The sequence below is a fragment of the Pseudonaja textilis genome, chromosome 1 (assembly GCF_049901715.1).
Source record: "Pseudonaja textilis isolate UNSWEBS1 chromosome 1, rPseTex1.2, whole genome shotgun sequence".
NCBI lineage: Eukaryota > Metazoa > Chordata > Lepidosauria > Squamata > Elapidae > Pseudonaja > Pseudonaja textilis.
The window spans coordinates 32889616-32911387 of NC_141990.1; the positions used below are offsets into that span (position 1 = coordinate 32889616).

At 33.5% G+C, this 21772-nt stretch overlaps 1 protein-coding gene across 3 annotated transcripts in view; it reads right to left on the minus strand.

Moving 5' to 3' along the window:
• The window catches only part of EML6 (EMAP like 6), a 132702-nt gene that overhangs the window by 44801 nt on the left and 66129 nt on the right, over nucleotides 1-21772 (minus strand). For all 3 annotated transcript variants that reach the window (XM_087930577.1, XM_026696033.2, XM_087930566.1), the window contains 12 exons: nucleotides 20720-20838; nucleotides 17651-17837; nucleotides 15552-15657; nucleotides 14624-14717; nucleotides 10521-10621; nucleotides 9070-9272; nucleotides 8332-8443; nucleotides 5871-5998; nucleotides 5172-5313; nucleotides 3502-3654; nucleotides 1957-2088; nucleotides 1021-1109 (listed from right to left, as the gene is read on the minus strand). In XM_087930577.1, coding sequence (XP_087786703.1) covers nucleotides 1021-1109; nucleotides 1957-2088; nucleotides 3502-3654; nucleotides 5172-5313; nucleotides 5871-5998; nucleotides 8332-8443; nucleotides 9070-9272; nucleotides 10521-10621; nucleotides 14624-14717; nucleotides 15552-15657; nucleotides 17651-17837; nucleotides 20720-20838 — 1566 coding nt within the window. The remainder of the gene's footprint in view (nucleotides 1-1020; nucleotides 1110-1956; nucleotides 2089-3501; nucleotides 3655-5171; nucleotides 5314-5870; nucleotides 5999-8331; nucleotides 8444-9069; nucleotides 9273-10520; nucleotides 10622-14623; nucleotides 14718-15551; nucleotides 15658-17650; nucleotides 17838-20719; nucleotides 20839-21772) is intronic.

Here is a 21772-nt window from a genome sequence, read left to right on the forward strand (position 1 = left end):
GACCTTGTTGATGACCCTCACTCTGTCAAGGACCTAGGAGTACTCATATCTAATGATCTAAGCCCCAGAGCTCACTGTAACAGCATTGCCAAAAAGGCATTAAGAGTTGTAAATCTAATCTTACGAAGCTTCTCCTCTGGAAATATTGAATTGCTAACTGGGGCATACACAACTTTTGCTAGACCAATACTCGAATACAGCTCATCTGTCTGGAATCTGCACTGTATATCAGACATTAATACAATTGAGCGAGTCCAGAAGTATTTCACGAGAAGAGTACCAGACTCCTCTGCTCGCAACAGAATACCCTATATCACCAGACTTAAAATTTGGGGCTTGGACAATCTTGAACTACGCTGCCTACAGTTGGATTTAAGCGTAGTACACAAAATTATTTGCTACAATGTCCTACCAGTCAATAACTACTTCAGCTTCAACCGCAACAATAGAAGAGCACACAACAGATACAAACCCAATGTTAACCTCTCCAAACTTGATTGCAGAAAGTACGACTTCAGCAAAACTGTCAATGCCTGGAATGTACTACCTGACTCTATAGTTACATCCTCAAACCCCCACTCCTTTAACCTCAAACTCTATTGACCTCACCCATTCCTAAGAAATCTATAAGGGGCATGCATAAGTGCACCATCGTGCCTCCCGTCCCTGTCCTAATTTCCCCATTTAATCGTACCTATTTTCTGTATATTTTTACTCATGTTTATACTAATATCTATTATCTTGTAAGTGATTGACAAATCAAATAAATAAATAAAATAAATCATTGCAATTATGCTTAGCAGGAAGAAAGTCATGTTGATATAAAATGAATGTGTTATGGTTAAAAAAGGAATAGTTCTTTAGCCCATCTCTACAAAACCTATACAGTATACATGTACATATGAAACAGAGCTTTTAGAACATATATCAAGCAGAAAACCCACTGCACATTAGACCACTCTCTTTCTAACAGAAAGTAGTGAAATAACATATAAAGAATTTTATTTCATTTTTCCTTACCTCCGTGGATCTTATTATGTGTCTCTTTCCTCTTGGAGCTTCAAAGAAGATTTGTTCTCTGGCACCAGAATTGACTTGTAGTAGCTTCCCTTGAACGTGAAGGAGTTTACAGAAATTAGACTTAACAGATTTTCTGACACAGAAGGTGAACTTTTCTTACTTCCGTCTACAAGCTATCTACTGAAGGCTTATAAAGGCTGTCAGCAAGAGAGGAAAATGGTAACACCAAATGTAATATTTTTAGAACAATGGACAATGCTTATTGCTTCATTCTACTTTTTAAAATAAAAACTGGAGGCAGAGGGAGTACTGAAAATTTATAGCAGAAGTTATATGCTTATAATGCCTGCCTGCCTACCTACTTATTTATTTATTATTTAATTTCTATAGACGTCCATCTCAGCAAATGACTGTGATAACTGCTGTCCTGTTGAGACCTAAAGAATCAGCACTCCATATTTTCAGAGCAGTTTTGCATTTTCAAGATTTTCCTTATTAATAGGGATAAAATAATTGTTCATGTACCATACAGTTGGAAAATCAATTAAAAAAGAAATTATAAGCCTGATAAACACAGGGTATTAAAAAGTTGACTAATACAATATTAACTGGCAAAGCCAAGCCTATTTCACAGTTTTGGGAAATAACGAATACACTCTTTATCTTATATTATTTTAATAAATGCTCAACCATTTTTCTACTAATTATAGTCTGTTGTTTAGAATAGACAATCCATAGAACTCTATCCTGATTACTATAAACTGAAATATAGATGAACATTTTTACAGTTTTAGACTTTAAAACTGTCATAGAACTACTCTTTTCTGTTTCCCATCACAAGGAAAATTCACAATCTTCTACCATATTTCGAAGCCTTATAAAAGCTCTTCAAAGAGACCTGTGATAAATAAAAGATTTTGTTTTGTTGTGTTTTACCTCTTGAATCCCAGTCTATGTGTGTGACATAGCTAGATGCTCCTTTGCAGATTCCAACTCTTTTGCTGGTAAGTACATTGTAAATATCTACAAAGTTATCATGGGAAGCCACTGCCAGGTATTTTCCTGAATCTGAAAAGTATATTTAAATAAATCCAGACATTTGCATGGAATACATCAAAACATGTCTATGGAATTGAGATCAGTTATTATGGAAAAAGCAGCAAGCAGATGGAGAGACTCCAATAGATCAGTTTAGTGAAATGGTACAATCAGGGACACCCACATCTTTTGCTCTAGAGACTAAGTTATAAGATTCATTGCTGCTATTGTGCCTTCCTTATAACATTATATTATATTATAACATTATAACAGCTTATAGTCTACATAGTAAAGAAACCAATGAGAATTTTTTTACTCTTCAAGTTTTATTATATCTCTCTGTTTCACTCCGGTCTGCCAATATTTATTTACTTATGAGGCTGATATGGGCGTTCATCTCATGTGCCATAACTCTGGGCTGTTCACAGCAGTGCTGATGAGAACCTACAAAGTAATAAAAACCAACATCCAAAAGAAACTACTTCTACTGCCCCAAAACAACCTCTCCTGATACATAAAAAGGATCACAATCACTGGGATTGCAACCACACCCTATCCTAAAACCTGGGGGAGAGCCAGCTTTCTAAGGCCTTCTGGAAAGTTAAAAGAGTGGGGACCTGTCAGATCTCAGGTGGAGGGTCTTTATGGATAGGGGCTGGTGCAGAAAAAAGGAAGTACTTCTTTTTTTATATACGGTGATGTTACAATAGAAATGTTGTGATAAAAATCGGTGATGTTGTAGAAAGAACCTCATTTGAAGAATGAGTTATGTTATTGGGGTATAGAAAGTGGGCTTGGTTTATGGTGCTGAATTACAATTCCCAGCATCCTTCAGCCTTAGCTTTGCTGGGGTGACAAAAGATGATGTTTAACAACATCTGGAGGTCCATAAATTGTCTAAAATAATTTAAGAAATGGAAGCTGCGGCAGGTCTTGTTCTTTCTTTTTCTCACTTGAGAGCTCATTTTATTTTTAAAAAAGTGTTTTAGGCATATGGGCGATGCAAGGGGAATACTTGATACTTTTTAAATGTTCGGGTCAAGGAGAGCAGTTTTAAGTACATAATGAGTGCAGGATTTTAACATACCTGTTTAACATACCTGTTTTGCCAACATACCTATTTTGCCACACCGTGAAAGTATGTTACATTACACTGCTACCAAATTTTAGTATGATAATCTATGGATCCTTTGGGACTATAGAAGAGGAGTTGATTACCCTTGTGGTAATGGACTAAGAGATGGATGTTTAAGTTTGCTTAGTTTCTCCGTATCATGAAATATGTCTTATCATAGATTGACATAGCTTTTAAAAAGCAAATTTAACCTGACATAAAAACATATATAGTATATGTGGTATATTAATGTTTATAAATATCCCTTGCCTCTTTAACATTTTTATTTTAAAGGATTTTAAAATAATAATAAAAAAGTTCACTTTGACCTCGAGAAAATTTGATGTCAGAGATCATTTCTTTTCTGTGATGGAAAGAAAGCATATCTTCCAAAGTATCAGCATTCACAACCAGAAAGCTTCCATCATTCAATCCAACTGCCAAGGCTTTCCCATCAGGGGAGAAGGCACAGCAGCGTCCACCTAAAAAAGTTCAGAGAAAGTCTGTGCCTAAATCTTAGAGACCAAGGAATGAAATTTTGGGGCAACAAAGAGTTCCTCAATCCCACCCAACACAAATGGTGATGGTGGTAGAGACATAAAGAGAAGGCGGACATTTAAAAAAAATATAATTGTTATTAAGAATTTTAACTATAATGGTAAAAACTAATACAAATTAAATTAGAGAAAGAGAAAAAATAAAACAAGATTTAAAAATGCAGGGGGAAAAGGAAAAAAGAAAAAAGTTAAAAAAATGATTTCCAAAGTTCATTACAAGTATAAAAAAAGTAGTAACTTTTCACCCTCTGTAAAGTTAAACAGATATTTCTTCATCCCATATCCCATTTCTTACTTATAAGCAAACCCATAAAAGATCAACTTTTCAATCCTGGTGTTAATTGGTTCTGGGAGGCACAATGAGTATAAAAAATGATGTGCACCAAACAAATTTTTCCCATAAGGAATAATGTAGTGAGTCACAAGGCCCCCAATAAGCCAATAGCTTGTGCATTGAGTACCAAACAAACCATGAGTACTGGAAGAAAATTTTTGTGTCAAAATGTGTTGAGAACCAAATTCAATGAGTTTCAAAGCAGTTGAGTACCAAGGTATCACTGTAGTATCTAGTAGCTATACTGAAGATCAAACAGTGCTCAAAATGTAATATTCTAGTTTTCTAATTATTTCTCTTAATTTGGACTGTCTCCCTTAATTTGGATAAAGACTGATATTTTATAAGGAAAAATAGTAATTGATGATGTAATTCAGACTTCTTAAATCTGTTGGTTTTAAATATTGCAAATATTACAATTCCTATCTTCACAATCATAAGCAATGGTCATTCATGCTGAGTAGGATAGGAATTGTACTTGAATACAGTGTTCAATGAGTAATTAACAATTCATATGTATGAAAGGAACATGTGTCCATCTTCAAATTTTGAAATGGTTTCCCCACCCCACCCCCTGGGTGTATTATAATTCATATTCTCCAATGAGACACATCCATAGCCAAGAGTCATCAATCATGTTCTCCAATAGAATTGTGCGCAGCAGAAACTTCAGTCACCTAGTTACTATCTTTGAAAACTATTTATGGAATGCACTTTTGATTTCCAAGCTGCCGCACTGCTCTTTCAAACCCCTTTTCCCCCTTCCTTTCTGTTGGCAACTCTAAAAAAAATAGAAATATTTTAAGAGTTGACAAGATGTTTAATAACAATTGGGTTTATTACTGGTTTCAAGTGAAATCCTTCTTATTGTGATTCATACAAATTCCAGACGTTTGCACAAATTTGAACTCTTAAGCCACATTTAACTTTCCAGGCATGTACAAGAATACAAATCTACACAATAAAATCAAGAGCTCAGCTAAATTTCTGGTGGACAACTAAACATACAAACAGTTATGTTTGGCTTAACTGATCAAAGATTATGTATACCTGATATAAAAAAATCCCTCATAAACAAGATACTAAAATACATAAAATTAATTGTTACCTTTTTTTAGTTTTCGCACTGCCAGCATACGATGTTGGGAGGAAAGCTCCCAGATCCTTAGAGTTTTATCATCACTCACTGTTGCACAGATAGGCAAAAGGGGATGTGCTGCTAGACCCCAAACTTCTCCTTCCATATGGCCCTGTTTATAAATGGGGAGAATATGCCTTCAAGAAGCAGATACTGTGCAACTGTTTCTAATTCTAAGCTGAGACTGATTTCTAAACAGCATTCTGTTACTTTTAAAAATCCATAAATCTACAATGTGGTATCCACTGCTCCTATATATATTTATATCAGTGTTTGTACATTCTTTAAGGGTATAATAATTCATACAGCTATTTTTTTATATTTAAGCACTGGTTCTGATTTTCCTCTGCATTCTTAACACAGCAATTAATTAGTCCAGACAAGCACACTTATTAAACTAGTTGCAACTTGTAGTGTGTATGCCTTAAGAAGCATAAACTCGATGAACTTCATAACTTACAAGTTTGGAAACCTATTTGTCAGTATATGTAAACAACATCCAATCCAAGAACATGCTGAATAGCTTGTTTATTAAATTAATTAAATTGCAAAAAAGTATATAGGGCTACAGTGAAATAAAATAAGAAATGGATTAAATTAAGAGCAAATGTAGAAATGCTGGTAATACTCTTTGACATAGCTTTTGGTACACAAAACAAGCAATTATACCTGCACAAGTAGAGTCATGGGACCAGTTTTATCAATCTCAAGAATCTCTCCATTTTTTGTTCCCACCAGTATATGTCCATGTCCTAAAGTGATGGCACGGATTGATGGATTATCTTCCAGCAGCAACCCTGAAAGAAAGAAAAATAAATAAACCTACTTTCATTTAATTTTCTTAATTTTAATAGAGCTTCTCAATTGCTAGATTTTATCTTGATTTAAATGATCTCTTGTTAAACCAAGGGTGGGATTCAATTTTTTTAACAGCCAGTTCTGTGGGTGTGGCTTAGTTGGTGGGCATGGCTTGCTGGTCATGTGACTGGGTGGGCGTGGCCAACTTGACATCACTCACATCAAGGAGTACTTCTCGCCTGGCCTCTCATGACAGTGGGGATGCTGCAATGGTCACAAGTGTGAAAAATGGTCATAAGTCACTTTTTTCAGTGCCATTGTAACTTTTAATGATGACCAGTTTTAAACCAAAACTCAAAAAGGGTGTGTAAACTCATATTTGAATGTCAATCTTTCTAGCTAGCCAAGAAGCCTTTCTGAATCTTGGTTCCTTGTCATTAAAACCAAAGGCCTTAATATATTATGCAGCAACGAATTTCCATCTGATAGCATGAATTTCTTTGACTGTATTGCTGCAATTTTTCACTACAAGTTATCCCCATGAAAGTTTACATAAATTGAATATATTGCATACTTACATAAATACTCATTATGCTATTGACTGTCATGATAAGCATCAATATGAAAAGGATGGAAAAAGGTAAGAAATAGTAAGCTACAATATTAAAGGCATAAGAAAGAAAAGAGAAAAGGAAATATGGCTAAATCTAATTTATACCAATATCATTCACTGTATTTCATCATATGTTTCTAACATGCAAATCATTCTTGTTTCTACAATGTTTACAACATGGTTTGAAAACTGTTTTTTTTTTCTTCAACTTTTTAATACTCTTTTTTTTGGAGGGTGGGTGGGGAATCTCATTAACTCCATCCAACTCCATGAGTTTTTGGTCCTTCTCTTTCTATTTATTTTTCATATATTTGTTTTGTTATAAACAGGACAAATATACTAGTTACCACTATATTATAGAATGTTCATATCCCAAAACAATGAATCTTATATTTCAAAAAGTGTGCTAATTACTAATCAAATTATTTTAAAAAATGGTATGGTCTACTGCCTTAGTCAAAAAATTAACATGTAAACCAAAATCAACTCACTATCTTGTACACAGATATCCCTCTATGTATGACCATAACCGAGCCCAAAATTTCTTTTGCCCTATTTTACGACTCTTCTTGCCACCATTGTTAAGTGAATCACTGCAGCTGATACATTAATAACCCAGTTGATAAGTGAATCTGGCTTTCCCATTGACTTTGCTTGTCAGAAGGTGGTAAAAGGTGATCATATGATCCTGGGAAACCACAATGGTCACATATATGAACCAGTTGCCAAGCATCTGAAATTTTTCCATATGCTCATGAGAATGCTGTAGAGGTCGTAACTGTGAAAAATTCACATTTTTCAATGCCATTGTAAATTTGAACAGTCACTAAATGAACTGTTGTAAGTCGAGGACTACCTGTATTCTATAAATCAATAGATACATAGTAAATTTTCTTTCTCACATTCATATGTATCTTAACAGCCTGTTGAGGATCAAAAATCTGGTCATCAGACTAGCTAAAACTCTATTGCACTCCTCAAATTTTGGTCCTTATAACCTCTTATATCCTTTCAATCAGAATTCTGCCAAACACTGTTCCAGACAAATAAGAATAGATTGTTTCAAGAATAAATGAATTCTTAGTAAACACTGATTGAACAAAAAATGAAAGACCATTGTAAAAAGAAGTATGTTCAGGTTTTTTTATTTTATAGTGAGAATGAATGAGGTCTAAATTGCAAAACAAATATATGAAGAATGAATGATTCAAGAGGAAGAGGAAGGCCAAGAAAGTTGCTGGAAGAAGTTGATGAGGTTCTCATAATGTGTAAAGAAAATAATGCAGTATATGTATATAGAGGAAGCAGATATAATTTACAAGAATTAGAAAGGTATAGAGAAGTATAATAGTGTTGCTATAAATTAGATTTAATTAGATTTCTTTTCTCTCACTTCCTGCCTTTGATTCTTTGTTACTTCTTGCTCTTTATTTTTATGACACTACTTATGCCAAAAAGCTATAGCACAATTTCCATGAACTTCATACCTTTCAGTCTTCATATAATTAGGTGATTATTCATAATGGCTGTAGCATAAATTATTTGTAATCACTCCCAAACTTAAGCAAATCAGCCATCTGCCATAATCTCTGAGATTCACTTTTTAGAACAATGCACAACTGGTGGCCTACAGATTTACTAGGATTTTGCAATGTCTCTTCATATGTTTTATTATAAGCAGTCTTTATTCCTGCATATTGTAACTTAGATTAGTTATACCTTTAGACCCAGGAGAGAGTGCTGCTCTTTTGATGGCATATGTCTTCAAGCACCTCTCAAATGTATCATCCCAAAGTGCCACAACACCATCCTTCCCACCTGTCACAAAGCCCTGTAGAGAAACAGATTTATAGATCTGCTTAATACATAGACAATATAAAGTTAGGTGATAAAAATTAATGTCACCAAATTGCAAAATGAAAACATTCACTCATATGCTTCTGCAAATCTTGTCTCCACTAGCTTGCTAATGTTTTCCTCTTATCTATGAATGATGCTCTTTTGGCTATAGTACTCAATTCTGAACATCAAATATTGAAAGAATGGTTGCAAAAATAAATCCTAAATACACTGTATCTAGTGGCTACATTGAGATTACTATTTTCACGTTCAAAGGAGCATTTATTTAGTTCAAAATGCAAAAACTAAGAATCCCATCTATTCTCAAATTGTTTACTGGAAACAGGAATGAGAAATTTACAGTACTTATCTAGTTCAAGTACTATTCTGGGGAATTTAAGCCAACATTTATCCAAACGATGTACGCATACTTAAACTTGGTGGCATTTCAGTTTTGTAGGTAAAAAGGTGCTTTAGAGCATACAGAATACCTCTTTGCAATTCCTTAAACCAAATATTTTGTTTCTTAAGCTAACTCCACAGTGACTGGAAATAGCTGCACAATCCCATGAAAAGATGCAGCTGCTTTACAGAATTGCATGACAAGATAATTTTTACCTTATCTAAAGCATGCATAGCAAATACAGGTCCATCATGAGCTTTTACTGTTTTAACCAACAAAACATCTTTCCAGATGTAAATATCTCCAGTTGCAGATCCAGAGAAAACGAGATCTTCTATCCGTCCATAGGAAATACTCATCATGGTTTCCTGCTTCCCAATATTTCCAAATATGCCACGTTTTGAGGTAAAACCACCACCTGAATAGTAATGATAGACCAATAAGAATTATTATAAATGACTGCATACATTTCAATTATCTATTACAAAAAACCAATAGGGGTGGGGAAAAAGTACGTTGGGGGTGGAGACAAAGTAAGAAAATCCTAGTTTTTCTTGAATTGTGTATCTTGAAAGAAACAATGTTACAAGTTGGTAGGCAGAATAGGAAGGAAACAGCCAAGTATAATTATACTATCCATTACATATTGGGTAACTTTTTGCTAGGGGGGAGACATTATTATTTTTTACAATGTTTTTTATTTCTGAGCTGCAAAGGGTATGACAATAATATGACCGCATCTTCAAAATGAAGAATGATTTATGGTTTGAGGTAACTGGGTTTTTCCAAAGACAAAACAAATTAATTCAGAATAAATCTTGTTACAATGCTCTTATTTTTTGGAGGAAAAAAAAATCTAATAGTTGTACCACAGACTGCCAAAATCTGATATCATGATTCCAAGGCATTTTAGAATCCATCTAAAATGGGACAGGTAGATGTCTAGAGTCCTTTCACCTAGTGCTAACTGCAGAGCCTAACTTTATTTTGTTTGTTCATTTGTATCCTGATTTTATGATTTTTACATGTAACTCAAGGCGATGAATATATTCAAAAAAAAAAATCGCCTTTTGTTTTCCCCACAACAACCTTGTGAGGTAGGTTGGGCTGACAGAGATTTATGTCCAAAGTCACCTAGTTGTCCTTTTTAGCTAAATAACTGGGCTTGAACTCATGGTCTCTTTCAAGCCTGGTGCCTTGACCACTAGATGAAATTATCTAACTATCTGTCTATTAATTTAAATTATATCATCATCATCATCATCATCATCATCATCAAATGTATTTGCACCCATTTCATTTCAAAGCAATTCTGGATGGATTTCCTAATCCTAACCCTAATCCTAATCTAACTTTATTATTGGATTGTCAGCATCCAGTACTACAATAGGAATAGAACCAAGGGCTACTAAAACTTTTCTTCATATTCCACTAATTTTTCCATTTCTCCCTTTTTTTTCTTTTTTCTTTGCTCCTGGGAGATTTAAGTCCTCACCATAACTCAAGACATCAACAAGACATTTCGCTCTATATCAAGTATGTATGTCCTCAAGCAAGAATGGTAACAAACAGAATAGACATAGGAAAATTTTGCTGTGTCTGTAATGAGAAACTAAATTATCTGAATCAACTTTTATCAATGAAGACATAAGATAAATTTTACTACCTGTTTGTTGCCAAAATTTGATGTGCTTTATTCCAACAGTCACCAGTTTATCAGCATGATGAGGGTTGCACTTTACTACGAAGAGCTTATCTTTGTGACCCCTTTAAAAAATAAAGAATAAATGAATAGATTTTTGTACTATTATGACAGCAACATCCTATTTTTTAAAAGAGGATGTGGCACTTCAAAAGTAGTGAGCATGTCTTACAGCACTATTGCTGGACAAAATAGAGGAGACATTTAGCATGCATTTTCACCAGTATATTATGAATGATTTTGATAAAGAAGGATTTTAAAACTCCAAATTAAAAGCTATTTTGACAATTGTGGGGGTTAAAAAGTTCAAATGGTTCTAGCACTATTAGAACTTTTTACAAACAATAGAATTAATAGAGATTTCCTTTAATATGATCAATATAGGTGGTCCTTGAGTTACGACCACAATTGACCCCCAAATTTATGTTGCTAAGTGAAAGATTTGTTAAATGAGTTTGCCCCATTTTATGACATTTCTTGCCACCATTGTTAAGTGAATCATTACATTTGTTAATGCAGTTGCTGTGAATCTGAATTCCCCATTGACTTTGCTTATCCGAAGGTCGCAAAAGTGGATCACATGACCCCAGGACCCTGCAACCATCATAAATATGAATCAGTTGCTAAGCATCGGAATTTTGATCCTGTGACCATGGAGATGCTGACCATGGAGGTCCTAAGTGTGAAAAACGGTCATAAATCAATTTTTTTCAGTGCTGTTGTAACTTTGAACTGTTGTAAGTTGAGGACTACCTGTAAGTGACATAGTCCTCATTCTTGTGGAATACAGTTTATACTATAAGATTCTCATACAAACAAATCAGTTTTATTTTAACTGTAGCTTCTCACTTCCAAAATAGTTGGCTTAGTAAATAGTAGATCTTTGAAGGCATCATTCCTTAGTTAAATCTATCCAGTATTGTTATTTTATTTAAATAATAAAATTAGTCAATGGGAAAGTACCTGGTCACATACTGATGTATTAGTAGAGATATGATTCAATGAAGGGCTGTTCAATTGCAATTCATGCTCTCATATCCAATTAATGTTAACAAAATCTTAATCTGCATGTTGAACAGGAATTAGGAAACTAATTAGGGGCTGTTTCATTAAGATTATTTTGAATAATTTATTGCTTATTTGGGAGGAGATCCAATTACATAACTCACTACGTAAACTGGATTAAATATTTATAAGAATGTACTGAATATATCTTTGATTATATTACAATGGACTGATTTTATCATACACAGTATTGTAGAGTTTATATTTATATGACATCTGATATTGTAATTTGATTAAAAATTGTTAATATACTCATTGGATGCAATTATTAGCCAACTATTTTGGTGGTGAGAAGCTATAACAGCTAGAGCATGGAATGTCTCCGGCTGATATACTAAATGCACCCAAGAGAAATATAGATTTCCAAATAAGTAAAAATATAGGGAATCTAATTTTATATAGCATACCAACATCAGAAATCTACTAATAAATAACTTGTAAGGGATAGATATACAGCTCTATTTGAATAAGGTCAAGACATATTATCAGAAATGGGACATAGGTCACATCTAACATCTAACGTGATAATAAAGTTTGCAGATGATACCACCATACTGGGTCTTATTATAGGAGGAGACGAATTAGCATACAGGGAAGACGTTCAGAAGTTATCCACATGTGCCTCAGCAGAGTAAGGAAAATCCTCAGGGGTGATTCACACCCTGGTCAGTACTTCTTTACTTTCCTATCTACCATTGGGCTGTAGATATAGAAGCGTAGCCCGCTAAACAAATAGGTTGAAAAATGGCTTTTATCCGTGGGCTGTCAGACTTCTGAATGCAACATAACATCACAATTAGGTTTAAAACGATAGACTTGCAGGGCCAGCACAACGTGCAACAAGTTCATACCAGTGTAATATAATATGTTACATACATATAGGTATATGGGAATATGTGTTAGTTATTACTTATTTAGGTTTAGGGATTCTATTTCTTTCATTTATTGAGTTATTGAGATGTATTTCGTGTTTGGGGGGTGGCTGCACCAAGGGAAGCTCATTTCAATTTCATTGTAAACATATTGTGTGTTGACAATAAATGTTTGATTTGATTCTTTAAGAGAGCTAAATTTGTATCACTTTTAATCCATCAGGCAACAAATAAGAAGCCATTAAAAATTAAGTAATCTGAGATGAAAGATAGCCTCCTACACTATATATTAGAATAGAATAATAAAAAGAACAGCAACTGCCACAGACTCACATAAAAAATAAACATGCTACTTCCTGAAAAGAGAACACATCCATTAGAAAACCAATGAAATACATGACCCAGTTTTTCCCAAATGCTTTGTTCATGCATGCAATTACTAGGTAAACTATTAAGCTTCCACAAGTGAATGAAATCAAAGAATGCCAAGGAAACGCTTCTTTAAGATTAGGATGAAAAAAGATAAATCTGGGGCACAACAGTGATTTAACAGAAAGAAAAAAATGATTTGTAGGTCCATTTATATCAGAATAACTGCACGGCAAATATTTTCAGAGAATAGTCTTCCCTTTTAAGATATCACTGAATTCAACAAAAGAACAAATGTAGCATAGTTTGATTTAAATTATTTTGACACAGCAAAATAATTTTGGAATGCCACAATAATTGGGATACCATGTTGCAGAGAAAAGGGAACCGTTTTGAAGGACGAGAGGAAGAACTGCTACCAAGGCAATGTTCAAAAATGAAAGTGGTATTAGCCGGGCCAGGAATGTTGTCCTTGTTCAGTGACCACAATTCAGATAAGCAATTCTATCACTAAGCAAAGTAATTGCTAAGTGGGAAATCATATGAGTGCAACAATACTTTCCTGTTCCCCACTCCCCCATCCTTTGGAATGTTCACCTTAGAACTGAGATAATTAGCAAGAAAGCAATTAATGTTTGTATTTTATTTACTGGAGGGGGGAATTACAAGAGAGAAATGTTCCCTTTGTTCGTATCTATTTCATGTATTAATAATCATGTTTATACTTATATATATTATCAAATGCATGCTTGACAAAATAAATTAATAAAAAATAAATAAATAAAATCAGCTATACAATGAAGAATACACACTGAAAGTAAGCATGACCATACTACACTAGCAATGTAAGGGGGAAGGGAACAATTTCTGTAGGCAATTTCTCCTGTGCTAAATCTATTTTCCTTCCTCACAGAATGGAGGGAGAGGAGAGGGGGGCATTACAAGAATGTATGCAGGCACATAATGAGGAGTACAGAGGGCTGTTTGTGTAGCATGCTTGGGGCTACTGGCATCAGTGCTTTGCTTTTGATGTGTATTCTCCCTCATGTGCCTGTTTACTTTCTTGTAATCTCTTTCTCTCCAATCTTTCTGCTCCACAGGGGAGAAACAAGAAAAACAATAGGTCAAGCATAGGACAATGCATATTAACTGTAATAGAAATGACATAATGGAGGATTACCTGCAACGTAAGTAAATGCCTTTTACACAAAGATAAAGGGAGGGAGGGGGAAGCAAATTTAGACTTGCAAGATTCTGTTATTATAGCTTTATAATAAAAGTAATGCCTATATAGAATTGCTTTTCTAGTCTGGTCTACTTTGAAAATTGACATTATAAATGTAGTTTTAAAAAAGCCCTAAAAATTACAGGAAAATTAGAGTAAGAACAGTTGAAGAATGAAATAACCAGATGCTATACAGATGGGAACACTATATTATTTTGCAATAATACATTGCAAAAATAGTTCTGTTCTCATCCTCAAAATATATGGACAGAAATTAAGTGTATGATGCTGTTTTCTGTCATTTCATGTTCAGCTTATATATCTGACAGTATGTCTAGGGCCATATATAGATGATTCCTGATACAGCACATGAATGGATGTCTTAGACAAGAAAGTGGGATATCTGATGTATCATTATCTGTTTCTATATTGGTCAACAGTACAATTTAAAAAATACCCTCCTGAAATAGTATCAAAGAATACTTGTATTATACAAAATATGTAAAACTATGGATGCAACATGATAGTATTCTTACCTGGTCACTGCCATCTTTTCTCCTTTTTTCCAATCCCACAGTACAATGGTATGATTGTCATCTAATCCAATTGAAGCTAAACATTTCCCATCAGCTGTACAAAACCAATTCATAGTTCATCATAAGATATCTTGAAATGAAATGTGGCAAACATAATATTCATTGCAAATTTCCATGTTATGGTGCCAGGAATAAGGAAGTTGGATGTTCTACAGGAATCAAACTTTCACAATGACTTAATTTGTACTTATTTCTTCCTCCTTCTCTTAACTATAATTATTCTAGAAAAGGATTTAGCAGTTGCCTATGACAGAGATCCCCAAATTTTTTATCGTTCGAGAGCCAGTTTGAAAACAATATGACTGCCATTGGCAGTTAAGCCCATTCATTTGATGGAGGTATAACCAATTCACACAGACACGCACACAAAGTTTAGGTGAGAAATCAAGTCAAGGAATGGTGCCCACAGATATGAAGTTAGGAACCCCACAGTAGTGAGCTTGATATGTTGGAAAGTGATGGTCTTGTTATGTTTTGTGATAGAAGCTTAAACCAACTCAATAGAACTGAAAATACTAGCTATTGCCTGTTTGATGCTTCTATGTATGCTTCCTTTAAGTGAAAATCAGGAAAAAACCCTATTGTTTTGAATAAAAAATGTGACTTCTGGACAGGTCAGAACAAGCCTTGCTGCACAGTTACTAGGTAGAATTTGTCTAGGAAGATAAAATAACTTTATGCACCTGAAGAGAAAGACTAGATTCTGTTTGCTATTTCAGAAAAAAAGTTTTACTTTGAATATTTTAGAATGCTATCCTAGAAGAGGAGAAGGATATGATCTTTTACAGACAAACATTATTTGAGTTACCATATAACTAAACAACATCATTTCCCATTCTAAAGCAGCATTCATTACATAACAGCTCACCTGAAAAATCAAGTGCACATATTCCCCTTTGGTGCTGACCTCTTAGCAGTGACAAACATTTGAGCATCTGTATATCCCAAATGTGAATAGCTGCATCTCTTCCAACCTAAATAAGAGCAATAATTTCAGTTGCTGTTAAATAAAAACCCAATGCAATAAGTACTTTCAGTCAAAAGAGCCTTTGTTCATAAACAGAGGTCCTAAATCAATCTGAAAAACGGCAATTCAGATCTTTTGATGATGTGTGGGGGGGCTCTAAGAATGAAAGTTGGAGATTTGCTGCATAATTTCTCAATCTGAATGTCATCTAAAAAAACATTGGAAAAGTGTTTGGCATCACCAACGCTACTGAAGGCAGTATCCAAAATTTGCTGCCCATCTTTCTATAACCAAACAAAATCGTCTAGCCCGCAATGGATTTTAAGATTCTCTGAATTGCATTACTGTATTTTATTTCAAAAATTTCCTGTTTTTTTCACTGACTGAAACTACAAAAATTATATTATCCCCATTATATGGTTCAATTGTCGCACTACCACAAAAATTCCCAAAACATTTTTGAGTTCATTTGACTCAGAACATATACTAAATAATTTGAACATTTTTTAAACATATGTCATAGCTATGTTTCCTCTGACAAAATGAAGTTAGTCCTAGGATATAAAACAATAAGAAACTCCTAGCGCTATAGCCTAGATTAAGAAAAAATGCCAAATCACATCCTGTCGGGCTTCAAAGAGTCAACCAGTTTATCTCCTGAACTGAATCCAGACACATTATCTTGATTGGGGAATGAAAGTCTGATCCTGCCATTTACAACAGATCAACTTGATCGGAAAACGTCTCTTACTTTTGAAGATCCCATCCCGGTTCGACTTATCTCGTATCAGCACGAACATGCGACAAGGATGGGGTGGGAGAAGGTTTATCACTCCAACTCCTCTCATTACCCGAAACGAAACACAAACAATCATTGGGGAAGTAACGGCACAACCTGGGAATTGAAACCCCATTCTGTTTGGTAATTAGTTGCGTTTAGAATTGCGGGGTGGAAGTGTGTAGGACTAATGGGGAGGGCGGATGTTAGTTAGCTGCATAGAGTGGGGCTGCATGATAAATTGCGCTGAGAGACGAATGATCTCAGCGCTGACTTTATCCGGTATATCCATTGTTGCCATGTTTGAAGGAAAATGGGAGAAAATAAATGTACCTATTCACAACGAATCCTATGAGTAATATAGTTTATTGCTATAATTCCTACGTGTACAAACGAAGGCTTACACATCTGCATTCTTGTTAAAAAAATATACATATGCATAAAATCACTTGCAATTGAATGTGATTGAAAAGGGACTTTATATATTGACTTCTAAAAATTTTATGAAACCTGTTTTGAACATATTTAGCGTCTTCATATATTACTTCAACAACCTTTTGGTATTTAAATATGAATATACGTGACAATAAAAGCTATAAAATCCATAATCTATCTGGATATGTAGAGATTCAAATTGGAAAATTTAATTTAGGCATTCTTTAGATTCCAGATATATTCACTCCAGAGAATAGGGAGGAGGGCAAAATTAGTAGCCATAAATGATCAACTACACACCACAACTAGAAAATAACACAATTGAATTTGTGAATACACTTTTGTATTTCTGCATTCTGTATTTTTGGCATTAATTATTCTTCAATCTTTGATTACAACCCATCCCAAGGTTAAGTGAATTGCTTGTAAATCATTTTTACTCTAACTAATTGAACAGTCCACAAAATTTGGATTCTTGCAAATATGTGCCAAATGTTCCATTTCCTGGATTGTTTTTCACCCACTCACCTTCTGCTTTTTGGCAATTGAGATGCTAGGCTTTTTTATCTAATTGCTATTAATGTTATATTTTAACACTCCTTTTAGAGGAAGAGAACATCCTATAATATTTTACTGTAAAACCCATTCATAAAGTACTGAGATATATTATTCTTAAATAAGTGGATTTATTTTTTAATTTGGAAAAAAGTCACAAGAATTAATATTGTGAGAAAACCTGTAATTTTTAACATTGATTTGCCAGTGATCATGTTTCTTACATACTCACCTGTCCAGTAGCAACATAATCTTTCATAGGATGGATGGCAAGGCTGAGAATGTCATCATCATGACCAAGATATAGTCTTTGGGTATGCTGCTGCCTATTATACACCACAGCAACAGCAGCAATATGATAAACCACTTCTCCAGTCTGTGTGTAGAATAAATTGTTTCGACAATCATATCCTCTATAACTGAAAACAATAGAAAAAATTAATAGGTTAATAAGTTAACAAGACTCCTGTAGGTCAAGGAAGCAAAGGATCATATACCATGATCCTAGTGTTACCATTTATACTGAATCTACCATAATCCTAGTGTTATTTATACTGAATCATACTTATTTATCAAGAAATTAGATGGCCAATTCACTCACAATGATTCCAAGCAGCTTGCAGAAGTAAAACCTCAAATACAAAAATCAATAAACCCCCATCCCCATAGTGACAACAATTAAACAAGCCACTTGATGCACTCTGTATCACCCTGGGGTTCCCAGGCCTGCTGGCAAAACCATGCCTTCAGCCCCTTTCAAAAGAGTATCAATTTTATCTTTGCGGGGATGATGATGCATATATTAGGATATAAACTATTATATATTATGATATAATCTCTAAGATAGCAGAATAACATACTTAGTGTTTGAATATTTATATTGGCTTAAATATAAACTGATTTATTGCAATTTATATTTAAATCAATAATTCAATAAAGTTAATATGATCTGCAATATTTGTATTAAAAGGTATTAATTATTGTATTATTTATATTCAAATGTATTAGTTATTGTATGCTGCTTTATCTATTTTAGATGTTAGATACTATCTAAAACCTTAGCTGACAGAGGTGATAAACCTAAAATTAGTACCATCCTTCTCAAATAAGTTTTTTATTTGCAATATAAACATACATATTTTATGAACATTGCATTAATTGGGTCAAGTCTTTTTTAAGCAACAACAATAATAATACAAATAGATATATATAGTTCTAATCTTTCAACTTCCACAATTTCAACAGGGTTAATCTCTTTTCATAATCCATTTCTCATTTTTCCATTAATTCGTTTAAGCATAAATAATATTTCTTTATGTCTTGTATTTATAGTCCCTAAATACTATTATTTAATATTTTCTAAGAATTATTCATAGTTCCACCATAACTTCAATATTCCATATGTATAGGGTTAATAATAACGCTAAATATTGACAATATTTAATCAATCCCAAGTGTATCTCAAAATCCCACAGTTCCTAGTCCTTAATTATTTTAAATTCATAACATACTTCAACACACTATTAATATTAATAATACAGTTTAATTACCTAATCCTAAATTCCCATCTACTGTCTTGACTTATTTGAATTATATTATTAAATTATATTTTCTATTAGTATATATACTATTTTTCCTGTATATAGTTCCCATTTTATTGAAATGTTTTCTCATTATCCATCATCTCTTGACCTTTTTGAAATTCCATCATTTATTGCTTTTTAATAAACCTTTTATCTCTGTCTCTTGGAATCTTATATCTCTTTCTGGTTTTTTTTGTACGTACTAATCTTCCTCTTCTGACCACCTTTTATCTTTTTCTTCTGTTGTGTTTGAACTCCCATCAACAAAGCTTCTTTTTGGTTTTTCTTAAGATTTTTTTTCCTTTTCCCTCTATTCTGTTGTAAACTTTTATGAGGTTATGTTTTCTACTTATTAATCCTTTCTCCTCTTTATTTTTAACTTCTTGCGTCTCTTTTTGCTTTTCCCTTTCCTCTGCCTTTTCTAACTTCTCACCTATTTCTTGAGTATCATGTTCTCCCCTCCCCCCCAATTGTTGGGTAGCTTCTACATTCATTTCTGTATCTTCAAACGATCTCCTTGTCTCCTTATTGCCTTTCCAAAATTCACACATATCTTTTAACATAATCAATATTTCTCCATATAGCTCTGTTGCCTCTTTGAAGTCCATTTTGTAAAACCTTTATTTTACAATTTGCAATTTATATTTCCCCAATTCTATATCTCCCAATTGTCCAAATTTTAAAGTCTTATTTATCTGTCCTTTTCTCTTTTCTTCTAACACTTTTCTTCTTTTGTCTCATAGGATGTTCTGCTGAATAAACCTTAAAAAACCAAGTCCAAGTCCAAATTAAGTCCAATAGTCCAAGTCCAAATTAAACCACTAGATTCCTCCCATCTTCCAAATCCATAATTAGTATCATCCTTATGCATATGGGAAATGAGCAGACTTGGAAGGATTGTAATATTTAAAGACTATAACGGTAAAGATATATAATAATTTCATTAAAATGAGGAAACAAATCTCAATGGGATGGGGAGAGAGCCTCAAATACAGCTTATTTTTTTTAAAAAAGGAACATTCTAAGGAACTATAAAATACTGGGTGGCTATTGCTGGAGAGTGAACAAAAAGAGGATTGGGAGAAAATATGTAGCTGGCTAATACCACAACAGATGAACACTGTGTTAACAGATTAACTCTGTGTTAACACTGTGTTGCAGTCATACTTACTCTTATTTCAAAATCAACAGAAGATTTGGTGTTATACTATAAGGAGGAGGAGGAAGGAAGGAAGCCAGAGAATATGAACAGAAAAATCAGTGTTCATTGGTTTATAATAATCAACAAGGTTTTATACAAGGCATAATCTATACATCTTTCTCTCAGCCCTGCATTCCCAGCAGGCAAAAAAAAGTAGAGAAGCAATTTTATCTTAGAGAATTAGGAAGTCATATTCACAATGAAGATTTACATGTATCAGCATGCAGAAAATTTGCCTGATTTACAGGACTCTCTAGGTCAAATCCTGGGACTCTTCCTCTCTCCTTTTTGAGTTAATCAATTCTTGTCTGCTCTGTTTTCAGCTCTGAAGCTCTCTGTCATCTTTGATTACTAAATAGCTTTCTCCAATGTAAGAATCAGAGTGTCTCACTTTACCCATTTCAATTCTTAATTCCAGGCACAGCCTTTAAATCTAAAGGTTTTTCTTTTTTAACAATGAATTATTTTTTTCTGTGAGTAAACTATTGAAAGAGCTACTGTTGAAAATGTGTTATACCCATGTATAAATTGCAGCTTTAAACTGTCGTCAGGGGCTCTCTCTCTCTTAAGGCAGGGCACTGAATGGCTTTTCTCTTTACGTTGTTGTTTCAGTTGAGGTAGATCTTCTTTGTAAACCTGCAAAAAACAGAAAAGAAAAATTTTAATTATAATCTTTTAATCAAGTAATTCCAATAGCTTCTTATTGTTTGCTGGTATTAGCATGAAGTATTTGGCAATTTGAAAGATCTGTGTCATTGTCCTCTATCATATCTTCTTCTACTTTAATGACTGAAAAGCATTAGATTACAATTTTCGTAATTGTGTTTTCTGTATTGTATTGCAGTCTAATATTTCTAGGGTAGAATTTCCCCAAATTGGGGAAGACTGCTATACTACATAACAAAATCAGTTTATTTGAAAAAAAAAATTCTATAATTTTACAATTGGAAATTGGAACTGGCAAGCAATAACATATGTCTATAGACAATGAGCCTGTTCCTGTGGAATTCTGGAGAAGGGGAACTGGATCAAGAAATACTGAGTACAACAAAAGGTTGTTAGGGAAAGGACAGCTTTTGGGGAAAGGCATCATTTGTATATCAATGCTCTAAGATCCAAAGATTTCCATTAATATTTCCAAAATCAATTTCTGAAAGCAATAGAATAGAATAGAATAGAATAGAATAGAATAGAATAGAATAGAATAGAATAGAATAGAATTCTTTATTGGCCAAATGTGATTCGACACACAAGGAATTTGTCTTGGTGAAAATACTTTCAGTATACATAAAATATACATTTGTTAAGAATCAAGAATCATAATGTACAATACTTAATGGTAGTCATAGGGTACAATTGATGCATTAATCTATTTCATGAAACTTGTAATCAAAATGTTTAACTAAACAGAAAAAAATAAAAAGTTGAAGCTCTTGTCATCTATTCAAGCACTTAGACATAAAAGAATATTTTCCCTATTTTTTTATTTTATGCAAAACATTAAAATACAACCTCCAAAAAAGAAACAAAATGCAAAAACAAAAGAAAGATTTACAAAACTACATACAAA